The following is a 15,636-nucleotide window of genomic DNA, read 5'->3' as shown; positions in this document are numbered from 1 at the left end:
AATAACGCCAATTATCTTGCAAACAAGTTTCTTCCGATGCAAATATGTACTTAAAGCATAAGAAACTTAGGAATGTTTGTAATCATAGTTAATAGTAGTCGGGCTTGACTCATCCTCAATAAAATGGACATTATTGTATGAAGTTAAAAATAACTAGCATAACTTACATAAGAAGTGTGTTTAAAGTTGTTAGATGGCAATGTAAGTAGTCGTAGACGTAGTATTGTAAGATTTGTACGTGTAAATACTGTATTGTTAACAATGTAAGCAATAAGTATTGTCAGTATTGTAAGTATTGTATTTATTGTAAACAGTGTAAGCAGTGTTCAGTATTGTAAATATTGTGTTATGTAAAGCAAATAAAAAAAAATTGTACTGCAATTTATGTTGGAAGGGCTGCGACCCTGCACAATCCTTTGTTTTAACGTTCACACCATAGTTGAATATCTTAACAAAAACATTTCGATTGGTCAGTTGCTCCAAAACGTTCCAAATTCAATTGTTGCTTATGCAGGGTCAAGGCCAAAAAAAGAAAAAACAAAAAAACAAAAAAAACAAAAAAAAAAAGACATGTAACAAAGAAGTTTCTCAGGTTTCATAACCATTGCTTTTAATTAACTATCATGAGATGTAACATTTGTTAACAAAATCTTAATAATCATGTTTTGCGGAGTCTTAACACCAGCAGAGCCAAGGAAGTAAAGAAATATTTCAAAGTTTGGGTTGAAAGAATATCTCTTCCTTAGAAACACCGAGTATGTATTTCTAGACTACGAGTAGTCGACTTCCTTTGTTAAAGATAATAAAGAAAACGAAAGACGCGCGCGCGTGAAAATTCTCTTCTACGAGGAGGTAAAAGGCAGTTTTCGCGCTCTCGCGTATTTTGCTCGCCTTGTTATCCCGAGAAAACTAAGGGACTTCTCGTAGTTTTCAGCATTATCGAGTTTAACTTAGTTCCTGAAAAGACATTCTTGTGTTCGTGTCGCAGGAAAGAGTGCAGTTTTTGCGCGGTCTAGTCGATTATGAATTTCTAGACTTCGAGTAATGCGTTAATTTTGTTAGTAAAGCAAGCGAAACACAAGCGCGTGAAAATTGTCTCCTTCGAGGAGGCAGAAGGCAGTTTAAGCGGGGGCTCGCGTGTTTCGCTCCCCTTGTTTTTCATATCATTATTCCTTGGAAAATTAAGGAACTTCTCGTAATCTATCAGCATTGTTGAGTTTAACTTAGTTCCTGGCAGCAGAGTAAAGGAATTGAGGAAATATTTTAAAGATTTTAAAGTTTGGGTTGAAAGAAATGTCTCTTCCGAAGAAACACCGAGTATTTATTTCTAAACTACGAGTAGTCGAATTCTTTTGTTAAGGATAATAAAGAAAGCGAAAGACACGAGTGAAAATTGTCTTCCACGAGGAGGTAAAAGGCAATTTTCGCTCTCTCGTGTATTTTGCTTGCCTTGTTATCCCGAGAAAACTAAGGGACTTCTCGTAGTCTATCAGCATTGTCGAGTTTAACTTAGTCCCTGAAAAGAAATTCTTGTCTTCGTGACGCAGGAAAGAGTGCAGTTGTTCCGTGCAGTCACGTCGATTATGAATTTCTAGACTTCAAGTAACCATTACTTTAATCTCGTACCCTGATCTCAGTCGGTTCGGGAATGTCGACCGTGGGAGATCTGGGTACGAGATTATCATTACTTTTGTTAGTAAAGCAAGCGAAACACGCGCGCGCGTGAAAATTGTCTCCTGCGGGGGAGGCAGAAGGCAGTTTAAGGTGGGGGTTCACCTAAAAGCCATTTTCACGCCGCTTAAAATCGGTCAAATGAAAATATCTTGTTTGCATTTCAAGCAATACAAAAACCCTCCATTCATAGCACAAATTAATGATTTGGGGTGTTTTATGAATTTTTGGGTGATTTTTAGGTATATTTGGAAGGAAATAATTTTTCTTGAAGGATTGGTAAAATTAAAAGAAATAAGGAATGTTGAAGATTTAGTGAAGTTTTAAAATTAGAATTTGTAGTTAATAATTAATAGACGGATACCAAGTTAGTCCACTAGCAACCTGGGGTGCTCTTGCGTGGTTGTCGACTGTCTGTTAGTGTTCCAAAAATCATTTTCTTTCTTCTATCCATTCTTAAAACTCTTCAAATTTCACTCAAATTCAGGTAGAGCCCCACCTTAAAGGGGGACAAGAACATACCTTTCTTAACATTTAAATCGAATTTACAGTGGCAGATATATCCATCTGAAGTAGATACAAGTTAAAACGCGCCTTTTAACATGTTAATATAACAATGAAAAAAATTAAAAATAATTTGAGCAAAATGCTCCCCCGTCTCTGCTCCCCCCTACCCCCCTACCCCCCTACCTAAAATGTTCGTCTTAAGCGGGCGCTCGCGTATTTAACTCGCCTTGTTATCTGGATCATTATTCCTAGGAACATTAAGGGACTACCCGTAATCTATCAGCATTGCTGAGTTTAACTTAGTTCCTGACAAGACAGTCTTGTCTTCGTGGCGGCGGAGTGCAGGAAAGAGTGTATTTGTTGCGCGTGGTCAAGTCCAAGTTTATACGCGGGGCCTTCGTGTAATCTTTGTCGTGTGTGGCGTAAGGAGGCTGAATATGTAACGCTGTTTAAAAACACTTAGCAGGCAGCCAGGTAGCTCTTCGATTGTAGATCCCCACAAATAATCCATTTGGTATCAACGCTACGGGCAAGTACGCCGGCGATTGTGTGGAGGGGCCTCTTATTATGGTGTAACATGTTGACTTTGACCTAATCTGTGATCAGCCCCAACTCCAACAACGCTCTTACGTCCTCTAGAGCTCGTTTCCCATTTCCGGCCCGTTTTCCGCGGGAACTAATGCCAAGCCTAACGACTTTAGACCATCACCGAAGGTTAGCTTAAAATTAGTGTTTCACCGTTGCTGACCCAATAAGTGGCTTTACACTTTTAAGTTTGTTTTCTTAAACTCCTTTTATTTCAGTTTTGTCTGTACTAAGTTGCCAACACTTATCAAGCCATCAACTGCGCTCAACAGGAGAACATTTCCGTCGGGAATCAGAAACCAGAACGAAACAGTTAGCATCGTAATGTAATTGGCTCACGCACCTAGCTAAAAAGGATTCCTAGACAAGCTAAGCTTGAAAAATCTCACGACTTTAAATTGCGTGGCGACATAGAGTGCCGAGAACTTCTAAGACTGAATAGAGTTAAAGTTTTTCAAACAATGCTCCGCCGCATCTGTTCCATTAGAACCGATGCGTTACTGATAATAATCTTCGTAAAAAAGGATTTACATAAAATAATGTTGACTTAATTGACCTTGTTGTATTATAGTCGCTTGTCTGTTTTGACTGATCTACTCGTCTTAGTGTCATCACCAAAATTTTAACACACCAGGAGTACATTCATTGGAATCAGAAACCAGAACGAGACAGTCAACAACCTCTTACAAAAGCGTTCTGTGATTGGTTCATACGCTTAAGATCCCTAGAAAAGCTAAAGATAGAAAGTCACAAGACTCCATTGTGTAGACTGCCACAAGGTCACTCCTCGTTTGTGTGCGAAAACAACATGGATATCCGAACATTGTTTTACAATCTCCGCGAAGAAGTGTCTTGTCCGGTGTGTTCGGACTTATTTAAGGATCCCAGACAGCTTCCCTGTTTACACAGTTTCTGTCTGCATTGTTTGAAACACTGGCATCAGACGAGTGGCGGTCAAAATACGTTCAGATGTCCGAAGTGCCAAACCCTTAGCAGAGTGCCTGCAAGCGGCGATCTGAGGGATCTACCGACCAGCTTTTATCTGAACGGCTTGATCGATGTGCTGGCCATAAAAGAATGCAACACAACCCAAGTAACGTGTGGAAACTGCGACAAGAAAAGCTCCGAAGCTTCGTACTGCTTTCAGTGTTGCATATTTTACTGTGAACAGTGCCTAATTGGACACAACATGATGCGAAACAACAAAGATCACCGTATTCTTGCGGTGAAAGAATTCCAAGACAAGGACTATGAGGATGTATTGAAGCGACCCGTGTTTTGTCCAGTACAGGGACACCAGAAAAAAGAGCTTGAGTACGTCTGCAAAAAATGCGATACAGCAGTTTGCGCAAGCTGCGTCATGTTGGATCACAATGGCCATACTTTGAAATTAATCGAAGAAGAAGCCGAGGTCCAAAAGATCGAGATGAAAGCTCTCATAGAGGAGCAAAGACAAAACTTGCAGGAAAAGATGAATCTAGTTTCTCAGCTTGATGAAGACTATGCTAAATTGGTTCAACAAAGCGAAAACCTTATAAGAGATGTCGAAACGTTTGTTGATAACTTGATGAAAACAATTGAAGCAAAGAAGCAGAATATTATCTCTCAGGTGGAAAACGAAACAAGGATGTCGCTTGAAAACCTAACAAAGAAAAAGACTGAGATTGAAGAAGAAATAAAGAAGATCCAATTATCGCTGGAAAAAGTGGAAAATTTATTGACACGAAGTACAAACGCTGAAGTCATTCATCTGAGAAAGTCATTGGGAACAATTCTTGAAGAAGTCAAACAAACCAAGCAGATTTCCCGTGACTCTGAAGGTCTTCCAGCTTTAGCTTTCGTGGAAAATCACAAGATGCTGGACATTGTCAACAGCGAAGAAATTGGTTGTTTGGAAAACCTGCATCAAGCAAAAGGAAGCGATTGTCTTGCTGAAGGCAAAGGAATCATAGAAGGAACTGTTGGGCGGGAATCTCAAATTAATTTGACCACAAGAAACGCTAACAAAAGACAGTGTTATAAAAAGCGTGACAATGTAACGATAGAGTTGAGAGACGAGCGTGGGCGAGAATGCGTGACAAAAGTGCAAATAGATGATAACAAAGATGGAAGCTACACCATTTGTTATTCTCCCACAGTTCCAGGAAGATGTTATTTGTCAATTAAGGTAAACGAGAAACATGTTTGTGATAGTCCATTCACTGTGCTAGTAAAACCATTTCTTGTCAAACCTGTTTTAACTTTTGGAAAAGAAGGTTCGGATATTGGAATGTTTCAGAATCCTCGTGGGGTGGCAGTGAGTAGCAGGGATGAAATAGCGATTACGTCCAACGACAAAGTTCAAATCTTCAACAGTGGTGGCAATTTTATAAGATCTTTTGGTTGCAGAGGTCGCAATCAGGGGGGATTTATATGTCCTTATGGAATAGCCTTTGATAAGGATGGGAAGATTTTTGTAGCAGACTATAGTAACCATAGAGTGCAGATTTTCAATGGGGAGGGTGGGTACATGAATATGTTTGGTGGGAAAGGAAGCCTTGATAGTCAACTCATCAAGCCTTGGGGTTTATCCTTGGATTTTGAGGGTAATATTATTGTTGCCGATTCAGGTAACAAACTGATTAAGATCTTTACCCCTGACGGCAATTTTCTAATGAAGATAGGTGGGCCTGGCTCTTTAAGTTGTCCTGCCCATTGTGTTCAGTATGATGAATATCTCATAGTGTCAGACAAGGATGATCACAAAATAAAAGTCTTCAGTAGGGAGGGAGAGTATAAGTATGAGTTTGGTAAGCAGGGGAGAGGGGATGGAGAGTTTTCTGCCCCACAGTTTTTGTCAGTGACTAAGTCAGGACTACTGATGGTGTGTGATCGGGCTAATCACAGAATACAAGTCTTTGAACTGAATGGCACGTTTGTTGGCAAGTTTGGAATACAGGGGAGAAACTTGGGAGAATTTAGTTGTCCGTGGTCTGTAGCAGTTCTAAGTAATAACCAAATTGTTGTGTCTGATAACGGTAATCATCGAATTCAAGTATTTGAGTAAAAATTGCCCTCTTCACAAATATGGAAAAGAACGATAAAATCGTGTTACTTTGATTTTAAGCTTGATTTCAACATGTGCATTATATTTTAAAGAGTCAGGGACTTGTTAAATTTTTTACCGTTGTACGTTTTTCCTTTTGAATCGAAACCTTTTTAAAAAATCAAGAAAGAAAAAAATAGTTGTAACTTTTGTATAGTTGATAGAAGTCAGTTTGTTGAAATAAGATAAGGCAGAACTCAAAAATATAATCCGAGTAGGATTAGTCTCGTTTCAGTTTAGTTTAAATGAAAATTCTTTTCAACGAAGAATTCTGCAATCGATTATTTTCTCTTGACTAGTACAAAACAAATGAAATAATGTTTATAAGTAATTTGAAGCGCTTTATATCACTAAAGGAACCAAAAAGTTCGATTTCTTTCTTTTTTTTTTTACCTGGATAAGGGACAATCTGCTTTGAACTGAATTCTGGGCTTGAAAGTTGAAGATTAAGGAAATTGAACTAAAGTACTTCATTGCCCATTTTTGCATGTTTTATATTTTCTTGTAAGAAACGCCGTGATATCGATAAGCATGGTATTTCTTGCTATTATTTTGTTATATCATGTTCTTAGCGTCTTGGCTGGTTCGCCGCTCAAAGTGTATCCTTGCCATGAACAATATGTCCGGTTTCATAGAATATTTACCTAATTAAATATATTTAAACTACCAATCTTAAGCATTCATGTACTCGAAAAATCATGATGTGTTTTGGTTAACTGTAACTCAAAGTGCTATACAATGGCACTAACAATATAGTCTTTAACAATATATAAACACTGTAAAACTAGTTGATTGCGACAAAAAATAAAATTCTGTTTAAAATCAGAACTGTGTCATCTAAATCTATTCTGAAATATATTGGTAAGAGATACAAAAGACTGTTCTCTTGTTCTCTTGTGGGTCGGGTTGTGAGATGATTGGAAGCAGTAGTCTTCAGCGTCACTTAATTTTCCAGGCAGCTACAGACCGTGAGTGAGAGGGAGGAGGGGGGAGTTTTCGCAATGTACGCACGATGAATACGAGCGCAAAAAGCACTATCTTCTAGGAGGGTACGTGGGCATACTTTACCAGTAACTTTGTGTGCTCGTAAATGACATTTCCTGCGTTTTCCAAGGAACGAAATGTTTCAGAATTGTGAATCTGAGGACCAGATGCTCAACGCATTCGCAATTTACAGATGTTTGTTCATTAGTCTCCCCACAGTTCTCGTTTTTGTCGAGCACAAAATGTCTATTTGATTGCAGGTGACAATCAGATTGAAAAGGGACAGAAAAGAAGAACGGGACACAAAGATCTTTTAATAGGGAATGATATGGGCTTGAGAAGTTTTCCTTCGGCGGCAAAATACACCGAAGAAATTAAATTTTAGACCAGAAAAGAGTAAAATTGACCAGGAAACTTTTTGGAATCTACTAAGTTCCAAGGCGGATTAATTTTTCCCATGGAAATTAAGGAAAACTTACCTGTTACTGGGTTTGGTTTCGCCAGCTCAGGATGAAAACGTCTAAAATCACTCGACTAAGCCCGTTGAAGGCTAATAAAATATCTGCGGTCCTGGAACTACCCTGCGAGCAGAGCCTTTCTTGACTCCTCAAAGATGGAGAAAGACAAGAAAGCCTCGGCTAGCAGGGTGGTCTGACTCAAGTTCGGACGTTAAACTCGGCTCATGTACTCAGTTGAGGAAGATCGATCGTTGGCCAAAATTAACGGCTCATCGGTAAGGCTTTCTTGAACACATTAGCAAAAATACCAAATAAATCATTGGTTATCTTTTTGGCACCATTTTAAAATAATTATCGTATCGCGCACACTCGTATTGAGTTTGAAAGTAAACAAAAGTTGAGAACTCTTTGCCACGTGTAGGAAGATTTTGTACTTTTTTGAACTGGGACCCGCACTGAACAATGAATGGCTTCTCCAACCTTCTCAGATAGTGACTGCTTGCACGGTACATTTCTGATGGAGGACGAGTTAAACCGTGAGAGAGAAGAATTTGAATCGTGAATTTGAAAATGGAAGGGCAGTTTGAGCTATGGAAATAAGTGTTTACCTTCAATAAATTATATGTGGCAAAAAAATCGTCCATTTCCTTTCGCCACGTGCTCCTCAATGCAAACCCCATACAACAGTGAATATAAATTAAACGGTCAACCAATTTTTGTTCAGAAAAATTAAACTACACACTACCTTGTTTGCTCTAATGTGTACCTGAATCAGGGAGAGCCGTTGTAAGTAGTGGAATTGCTGCGATTTCCAAACGACGAAGATACAAGATACATCATCACATTACGCCAGAGTGTACTATTATTCGTGCTATAATAATATACATACAAAAATTTCTGCAATCTGATTGGTGGAGAGCGGCTCAATTTATCCTAAATGTAGTGCAGAAGTGTGAAATTGAGTGCAGAAAATTGAAATTAGTGCAACAAAGGTGAAATTAAAATGATTGACAGGTATGCAAATTTGCAAATCGGCTATCTCGAAACAAAATGGCGAACAGATTTGAAGAGAGTAACAGCATTTTAATTCGAAGTTTAAAGGAAAATGGTAAGAAATTCAACAAAGCACAAACACACTGGCTAAAGGTTTGGAGGTCTTGGACAGCACAAAATGGCTACGACCAAAATATTGAAAACTATGAACCGGAGGCAGTCAACAAAATTCTCGAGGATTTCTACGCAACAGTGCGTAAAGAAGACGGGAAAGACTATACGAGCATGGCAGTCTTCACACTGCAATTGAACGTTACCTAAGAAGGTAAGGTTACAAATACTCCACAATTATAAACTGAGAGTAAAAAGGTTCGAAGCAAGTTTTTGACGCTCGACTACTGCGACAACAAGGTTAGCGGCCGAGCAAGTCTTGATCAAGTCAAGCGGCCGAACAAGTCTTGGAAGTCTGACAAACAAAGCAAAACCCTTTGAAGCACAAGTCCTGGTACAAACGGTTTGGTAGCTCCTGACTCAATATGTTGGCGTAGAGCATCATGTTGAAGATTTCCATGTCGGCTTGGACGAAAACAAACGTTGAATTCATTGAGAACCAGATTAAGGTGGCCGAATACAGTTTTTTTTATTGTACAGGTGTTAGAAGACGTTATTTGGAAACTATGTACTTCTGGGCGCCCAAAATTGGTATGGTGTAAGACTAACTAAAAAAGAATGGATTTTTGTACGTCTTGTCGAGCTAAGTACCGTTTCCATGGCAACGCAGCGAACTATTAAACGTCCATATATTGTAGGTTTCCTTTATTTTTAGAAAATGAACTCATTAGATTTTTTCCATTTTTTGTATCCAGATAAACTCACAAAACACTGACACAGTTGCACTATTTTCATGTAATTTTAACAGAGAGATCTCCTGTAAATATTGATTTTGCATTTTAACGTTTTGTGAAGATACCCTCTGTTAGATTTAGGTTTCTCTTTGTAGGCGAGTTACGCTTTTAGGGAACTATTTACATGCCAAATTGTACGAAATTCTAATGAGCGGTTCCTTAGAAAACAGTTCATTACCAGGAAAACAACCAATCGCAATTTTTTGGTCAAATGCGCATGCGTGGCTTTAATTGGGTTTCATGGCAAAGTTGAAAAGCATGCAAAAGGTCTCGGTGAATGACTTTTTTGCTCAGAAAGAAAAGAAAAAGAGTCCAGAAACAAGAAACTTAGTTATTTAGGATCAAAACTTACCTTTATTATCCATTTCATGTGAAATTGAGGGATCACTTTATCGACCGCCGTATTTACGTACCACAACCCTAGCGCGCGCTTAATAGCATCACTAACAGAATCTGTAAAGCGCACGCAAACTGTGTTCGGCCACTTAAAACACGCCAGTCTGGACTGTCTGCAAAGCCCCGGCTCCTGAAATTCAGTCAGTTCGAAAACATGCCGAGGACGGTGATTGACTTCAGACTTCTTTTAACATTTACTTAAAATTATGCTTTGTGATTTGAAAACTTGCTCTTTTTAGAGTGACGGTATTTTTAGCATGTTTTCCGTACGTACGAACATGTATGTCAATCAAGCTTGTCATTTTTGAAACCATCAAAGACATGTAGGCGGAGCATGAGCTGACGGACAAGAAATAAACAAAAAAGTCATTTGAAATTTTTGTATGTATGTTATTAACAAGTAATCACATGATTTTTCTCGTGCAATTTGGAATAAATAAGCACTTGTAAAATTTTAAAAGACCACAAATTGCACTCGCCCTGCGGGCTCGTGCAATTTTGTTAGCCTTTTAAAATTTTACTCGCGCTTATTTATTCCAAATTGCACTCGGAATCATGTGATTACCTATACTTATTCGTTAAATTCCAGTAAATTCATGCATGTTGTTATCCTGAAAGATGACGATGAAAAATGTGTAACTAATGCAAAATGCATATCCAACGACTTGTAGCATTTCCACTCTCCACCTCGTCAGGAGACATTTATATGTACCGTAATGATTCGAATTAGCGCCCTCCTTCCAATAAGCGCCCCCTTCCAAATAAGCGCCCCCCTTCGAATGTGTTTTTGTTAAAAAGCGCCCCTATTCTAATATTATTACAGCGCCTTCAGAGTTCAAAGATCCTATCGACGGGATCACAGAATCCGACGTTGAGGATGCAGCACCAGATAGCTTGATAATTGACGCAAGTGACACTGAAGTCATCGACGTCGAATAGATAAACTCATGAACATTCACCGTACCGTACATGTATACCGTTTATTACTGCTAAAATGAACAATTTTTTTGAAAGCAACTGAACTTTCAACTATTTATTACTGTTTCAGTTTCTGTTATTCATTTCGGTTAGTTATTTTAATATTTATTAAAGTTTTGTTTTGAACATTGTTGTTTATGCAGGGTTAAGGCCAAAAAGGCAAACAAAAAATTTTGCCAGGTTTCATAACCATTGCCTTTAATTAACTAGGATGAGATGTAACATTTGTTAACAAAATCTAAAAATCACGATTTGCGGAGTCTTAACACCAGCAGATTCAAGGGAGTGAAGAAATAATTTAAAGTTTGGGTTGAAAGAAATGTCTCCTATTTAGAAACACCGAGTATGCATTTCTAGTCTACGAGTAGTCGACTACTTCTGTTAGGGATAATATAGAAAGCGAAACTCGCGCGCGTGAAAATTGTCTTCCACGAGGAGGTAAAAGGCAGTCAGTTTTCGCGCTCTCGCCTATTTTGCTTGCCTTGTTATCCCGAGAAAATTAAGGGACGTCTTCTCGTAGCCTATCAGCATTGCCGAGTTTAACTTAGTTCCTGGCAAGACATACTTGTTTTCGTGGCGCAGGTAAGAGTGCAGTTGTTGCGCGCAGTCATGTCGATTATGAATTTCTAGACTTCAAGACTAGTAACCATTACTTTTGTTAGTAAAGCAAGCGAGACACACGCGCGCGTGAAAATTGTCTCCTGCGAGGAGGCAGAAGGCGCTCGTGTATTTCACTCGCCTTGTTATTTGGATCATTATTCCAAGGAAAATTAAGGGAATTTTGTGTCTTATAGGGGGCCCCGATCGATGGTAACGGTCGACATGTTGGTCGACATTGTTGAGTTTAACTTAGTTCCTGACAAAACATTCTTGTCTTCGTGGCGGCGGAGCGCAGGAAAGAGCGCAGTTGTCGCGCGCAATCAAGTCCAAGTTTATACGCGGGGCCTTCACGTAATCTTTGTCGTGTGTGGTGTAAGGAGCTAATATGTAAAGCCGTACAAAACCACTTAGCAGGCAGCCAGGAAGCTCTTCGATTGTATATCCCCACAAAGAATCCATTTGGTATAGACGCTAGTTGCAAGTACGCCAGCGATTGTGAATATGTGTGGAGGTACCTCTTATTATAGTGTAACGTGTTGACTTTGATGTAATCTGTGATCAGCCCCAACTTCAACAACGCTCTTTCGTCCTCTAGAGCTCGTTTCCCGTTTCCGGCCCGTTTCCCTCGGGAATGCATACCAAGCCTAACGATTTTCGACCATCACCGAAGGTTATAGCTTCCCAAAGATATTAGTTTAAGATAATTTTAATTATCTTAAACTAATTTTAAAATTAATTAAAATTAATTAAATTAAAATTAAATTAAAATTTAAATTAAATTTAAATTAAATTAAATTAAAATTAAAATTTAAATTAATTAATTAATTAAAATTTAAATTAAATTAAAATTACAATTAAATTAAAATTAATTAAAATTAATTAAATTAATTTTAAAAAAATTAGTAATTCGCCGTTCCTGACTTTTCATTGTTTATATTTACGACTTTTGTAATTCAGCTTTACCGTAAAGTTTGTTTTCTTAAACTCCTTTTATTTCAGTTTTGTCTGTGTTCAGTTGCCAACTCTTATCAAGCTATAAACTGCGCTCAACAGGAGAACATTTCCGGCGGGAATCAGAAACCAGAACGAAACAGCTAGCATCGTTACGTAATTGGCTCACGACTTAAGGATTCCTGGACAAGATCACCGTATTCTTGTCAAACCTGTTTTAACTTTTGGAAAAGAAGGTTTGGATGTCGGAATGTTTCAGTATCCTCGTGGGGTGGCAGTGAGTAGCAGGAATGAAATAGCAATTACGTCCATCCACAAGGTTCAAATCTTCAACAGCAATGGAAATTTTGTAAGATCTTTTGGTCGCCAAGGTAGCAATCAGGGGGAATTTGAATATCCTTCTGGAATAGCCTTTCATGAGAATGGAAAGATTTTTGTAGCAGACCAAAATAACCATAGAGTGCAGATTTTCAATAGGGAGGGTAGGTACATGGGTATGTTTGGTAGGGAAGGAAGTCTTCATAGTCAACTCTGTTATCCTATGGGTTTATCCTTGGACAGTCAGGGTAATATTATTGTTGCTGATAAAGGTAACAAAACGATTAAGATCTTTTCCCCTGATGGCAATTTTCTAAGAAAGATAGGTGGGCCTCGTTCTTTTAGTTATCCTGTAGACTGTGTTCAATGTGATGAATATCTCATAGTGTCAGACTGTGATGATCATAGCATAAAAATTTTCAGTAGGCAGGGGGAATATAAGTATAAGTTTGGTAAGCGGGGGGGAGGGGATGGGGAGTTTAATTATCCCCGTCATTTGCTTGTGACTAAATCAGGTCTACTAATGGTGTGTGATGAAGATAATCACAGAATACAAGTCTTTAAATTAAATGGAACGTTTGTTGGCAAGTTTGGGACAAGTGGCAGCAACGTAGGAGAACTGAATAAACCGTGGTCTGCAGCATTTCTAAATAACAATCAAATTGTTGTTTGTGAAAACGGTAATCATAGAATTCAAATATTTGAGTGAAAATTGCCCTCTTTACAAATTTCGAGAAGAACAATAAATTCCTTTACTTTGATTTTAATCTTGGTTGGAATCCTTTTCCGCTAAGATATCCATCGTTTACCATCGTATGTTGTTTCTTTTGACTCAGACCTTTTTAGAAAAAAAATGCCGAAGAGGAAAAATATAGCTGCAAGGTTTATATTGGGGACATAAGTCAGGGACGCAGAACAAATGTGTGCTCAGGATTGGCCCCCGCTTGACTTCACTTCAGGTTCAATAAGAATCCCCTGTTTCTTTTCCTGTTAGTTTTAGTCTAATATTCAGAGGGAATTAAAGCAATTAAGGTAAAGAATTGCTTGTAGAAAATATATGATAGAGAAAAAAATTACCAAATTTGAAAATTCCCAACTTTAGTTTACATGTACTCGAAAAATTATATAGTGGGTTTACTTTTAAATAGTAAGGCTCAAATTGCTTTATTAATCTAAATTAAACAGTTGCTCGTACAAATGTTATGATTGTAGATAGATAGTCTCTAAGAATATATAAACACTGTAAAAGTAGTTTGATTACGCCAAACAAATAAACACTCTGTGTAAAATGAAAATTGCGTCATTTGCATCTTTTCTGGAAATATTCGGTAGTGAGAGATGTCAAATGTGGGTTTTACTGTTGTCTTGTTGGGAGCACTGAATGGAAATGTACGTACTGTTTTTGCCAAACAGATATGGGAGAAATTTAAATGGGAGTGCTTAAACAGATCAATCCATCCGCGTAGAAATTATCCGATTTGTAACCACATTCTTAAAACGTTGTGTGTGCTAACTCAGAAATTGCGTGAAACAAGCCCCTGGGGAAGTTGTGTTAATCCTCGAGTCGATCGACTACTTTAATCGCTATCATCTGTATCCTAAAGGGTAATGCTTTACCCATCCTGTCTATGTCCTTACCTGATATCCACCCAACCCTTTCTCCCCCCATTTTCAGTACAAGGGCAAAGTGGATTAGTGATTTCTTGCCTTTTCAATTTGTTGACCACGCCTAGGTTTTAGTCGGAATTTGACCCGTAGAGAGGGAATGGGGGGGGGGGGGGGGGGGTGGTGAGGCAATAGTTTTCAAAGCCACTCAATGTTCAGCACCACTGCGTCACCGGTCCCTGTTGTTTGTTTTCGTAATGTACATACGATTAACGAGTCCAGGAAGCACTACCTTCTAGGAGAAAGCGTGGACATCCTCTAGCAGTAAAATTGTGAGCTTGGAAATAACATTTTTCGTCTTTCCACGAAGGAAATTTTTCAGAACTGTTAATCTGGGGACCAGATGCCCAACACATTCGCATAATGCACACAGTTCCCTACAATTCAGTCTCGTTTTTGTCGAGCACAGGACGTCGATTTGAGTTTAGGTGACGAATGAAAAGGGACAGAAATGAAGAACGGGACACAAAGATCTTTTAATAGGGCGTGTTGTGGGTTCGAGCATTTTTCCGCCGATGGTAAACTACACCGACGAAATTTAAAAAATTTACACCAGGAAAGAATAAAATCGTCCAGGAAACTTTTTAGAATATAACTAGCTTCGAGGGAGGATAAAATTTATCCATGGAGAGAAAACTAACCCACCAGGTTGGCTTTTGTCAGCTCAGATATTTTGCCGAGTGATGTAATGGAGGGGACAGCCAAGGAACGTGGACTTTGATTAAAAAATGTCTGGATGGCATGTAGGTTCAGATTTATGATCAGCCGTTGTGTACGAACGTGTTTGTAATAGTGACAAAATAGTCGCTTCCTTTACCTTTTAAAAGCCGTACTTTGAGCAGTTTTTTTCTCTGTTTAAACCAAAGCACTTGCTTTTCTCATGATGTCCGTCGCATGCCAAGTGGAATGGTTACAAGATCTGCCGGTGTAATGTTTAACCTCGAACAGGTTTACTATTCGAGACACATTCCTTTGTTGACGGCATGTCAAAGTTACATTGAAATTGGGCGCCATTTTAGCCGTGAAACTTGCGGTCAAACCTTGGCAAAAGTACAAAACTTTACTCCACCACGGACTCCCCACGACCAAACAACACACATCCCCACTCCAATTTAAGTGAGGTTTGGAAGGCGACGGCTGCGCCGGCTCACACTCAAGCTTTGGTGCGAGATTCTCTCCTTCGCCGAGGCCTCTCTCGTGCTAGCGGTGACTATAGAGGCACGAATGCCGATTTTTTATCTTCTTTTAAAACTCAGCGGGTTTGAATTTCTACCAAATTCTGCTGCAACCCTCAGTATAAAGTATAATTAAGGGCATGACATTTTACCACAAAGCAGCGCAGTTTCCATGCATGCAGATGAGCGAGACATAAGATAACCACAATGGCACGGTTCTTAGTACAAGGTTAAGAATTTACTACCATATTCATACTCCTGATAGGAGCACTCAGATTTTTTCCGAGTATGACAGTGTCACTTACTGAATAATACATCATTCTCATTTATTCACCAGGCCACAGTTGTTCAAAGAGCGGATAAAT

At 38.8% G+C, this 15,636-nt stretch overlaps 1 protein-coding gene across 4 annotated transcripts; it reads left to right on the top strand.

Annotated features, from left to right (window-relative positions):
- Nucleotides 1–3,441: 3,441 nt before the first annotated feature.
- Nucleotides 3,442–13,715, top strand: LOC146480983 (E3 ubiquitin-protein ligase TRIM45-like). Of its 4 annotated transcripts, XM_085108654.1 has the most exons (3): nucleotides 3,442–5,080; nucleotides 5,213–5,242; nucleotides 12,433–13,715. In XM_085108654.1, the coding sequence occupies exons 1-3, from the start codon at nucleotides 3,572–3,574 to the stop codon at nucleotides 13,138–13,140; spliced, it is 2,247 nt and encodes a 748-aa protein (XP_084964780.1). In that variant the 5' UTR covers nucleotides 3,442–3,571; the 3' UTR covers nucleotides 13,141–13,715. The 4 variants fall into 4 exon arrangements, with proteins under 4 accessions (XP_084964780.1, XP_084964781.1, XP_084964779.1 ...); XM_085108655.1 differs by lacking the exon at nucleotides 5,213–5,242 and having other exon boundaries at nucleotides 3,462–5,018; nucleotides 12,350–13,715; XM_085108653.1 differs by having other exon boundaries at nucleotides 3,463–5,467; nucleotides 12,739–13,715.
- The last annotated feature ends 1,921 nt before the right edge of the window (nucleotides 13,716–15,636 follow it).

Source organism: Pavona decussata, unplaced genomic scaffold (assembly GCF_977016875.1).
Source record: "Pavona decussata unplaced genomic scaffold, jaPavDecu1.1 SCAFFOLD_51, whole genome shotgun sequence".
NCBI lineage: Eukaryota > Metazoa > Cnidaria > Anthozoa > Scleractinia > Agariciidae > Pavona > Pavona decussata.
The sequence above is the reverse complement of the archived record's forward strand: the minus strand, read 5'-3'. Positions and strand labels throughout refer to the sequence as shown.

Excerpts from the sequence above, each read along its gene's own strand:
- LOC146480983 (XM_085108653.1), top strand. The coding sequence starts at position 3,572 with ATGGATATCCGAACATTGTTTTACAATCTCCGCGAAGAAGTGTCTTGT. Across the intron at positions 5,468-12,738 it reads GTCCTGCCCATTGTGTTCAG|AATTTTCTAAGAAAGATAGG; the intron begins TATGATGAATAT and ends TCCCCTGATGGC.